Source organism: Haliaeetus leucocephalus, unplaced genomic scaffold, assembly GCF_000737465.1.
Source record: "Haliaeetus leucocephalus isolate CR32 unplaced genomic scaffold, Haliaeetus_leucocephalus-4.0 Scaffold422, whole genome shotgun sequence".
In the NCBI taxonomy this organism is placed as follows: domain Eukaryota; kingdom Metazoa; phylum Chordata; class Aves; order Accipitriformes; family Accipitridae; genus Haliaeetus; species Haliaeetus leucocephalus.
This window is the reverse complement of record NW_010972858.1, coordinates 13,933-14,981: the sequence shown is the minus strand read 5'-3', so window position 1 is coordinate 14,981 and position 1,049 is coordinate 13,933. Positions and strand designations below refer to the sequence as shown.

At 49.5% G+C, this 1,049-nt stretch overlaps 1 protein-coding gene across 1 annotated transcript in view; it reads right to left on the bottom strand.

Annotated features, from left to right (window-relative positions):
- Positions 1-1,049, bottom strand: part of LOC104835995 (poly(A) polymerase gamma-like) — a gene marked incomplete at both ends in the record, with an annotated part of 15,679 nt that overhangs the window by 1,080 nt on the left and 13,550 nt on the right. The window contains 1 exon segment of the mRNA XM_010574295.1: positions 396-498. Coding sequence (XP_010572597.1) covers positions 396-498 — 103 coding nt within the window.

Sequence of the window (1,049 nt, the reverse complement as noted above, 5' to 3'; positions counted from 1 at the left end):
CAGGGGTAGATGGTGGCTGAAGAAACCCCCAGGCGCAGGGAAGGGGAGGGAGTCCATGCTGACCAGCATGCTAGGAGGCAGCAGGCAGCGCTCAACAGCCCACCCCTCGCCTCCTTCTCGGAAAACGCCCCACTGGACTCTGCTTAGTCCAACCTGGCCCCGCAGCACTCGACGAAAGGCAGAGCAACAGCAGAGCTGGCCAGGAAGCAGGGGGCTGCGGCTGGGCCCTCCAACCCCTCTTATTACTTGCTCTCTCTAGTTTCTACAGGGACATCCATTGCAACAGCAGAAGTGGAGGCGACTTCACACGAACCACTTCTTTGCTTAGACCTAACAAGTAAAACCACAGGAGATGTTAACTCCTGCAATGGAACGTCCTGCTCAAAGTTACTAACCGTACACAATTTCAATGCAGAGCTGCTCCTCTTTAAGGAGATTGATCATGCATCCCTCACCCCCTCCAGCTGGACCTCCAAGCCCCACACACAGAGCAACCAGCTAAGAAAGCAGACAGAAAACAGCAAAGTCTGCAGGAAGTCTGGTATCAAGGAGCCTCCCTCACCTTCAAGTCCAAGATATTTTCTGGCTCTGGTCATCTTGTCTTCAGCACGATCACAATTAAATACATTCAGTATTGGGTTTAGGGTCTTAGGGGGATGTATTGTGGTAGGAGCAAGAGAAAACAATGCGTTTGTTACTGGGTTTTGTTTTAGTTTAGGCATTTACTTACTTGGGGTTTGTGGATAACCCTGAGGATCTTGCAAAGCTAGCACCGATTGCTTTACTTTTCAGTAAAAACAAAAATGAGAAAGAAGGCCACATACAGCTTTTCTCTCCTTCAGGTATTCCAGAAAGAACTTGCCCTACTACCAGCTCCATCTGGCAAATGACTAAAAACCTCTGTCCCCAGATGATCAGTGATAAGACACTATGCCAGGAAGTGATGTGATGATGCAACTGGTAACAGCTAAGAGGTGCTTCTTCTAGCACTGACTCTTGGTGACCTACGCTGGACCAGATTCAGACAGGACTGCTAGAGTCAACAGCAG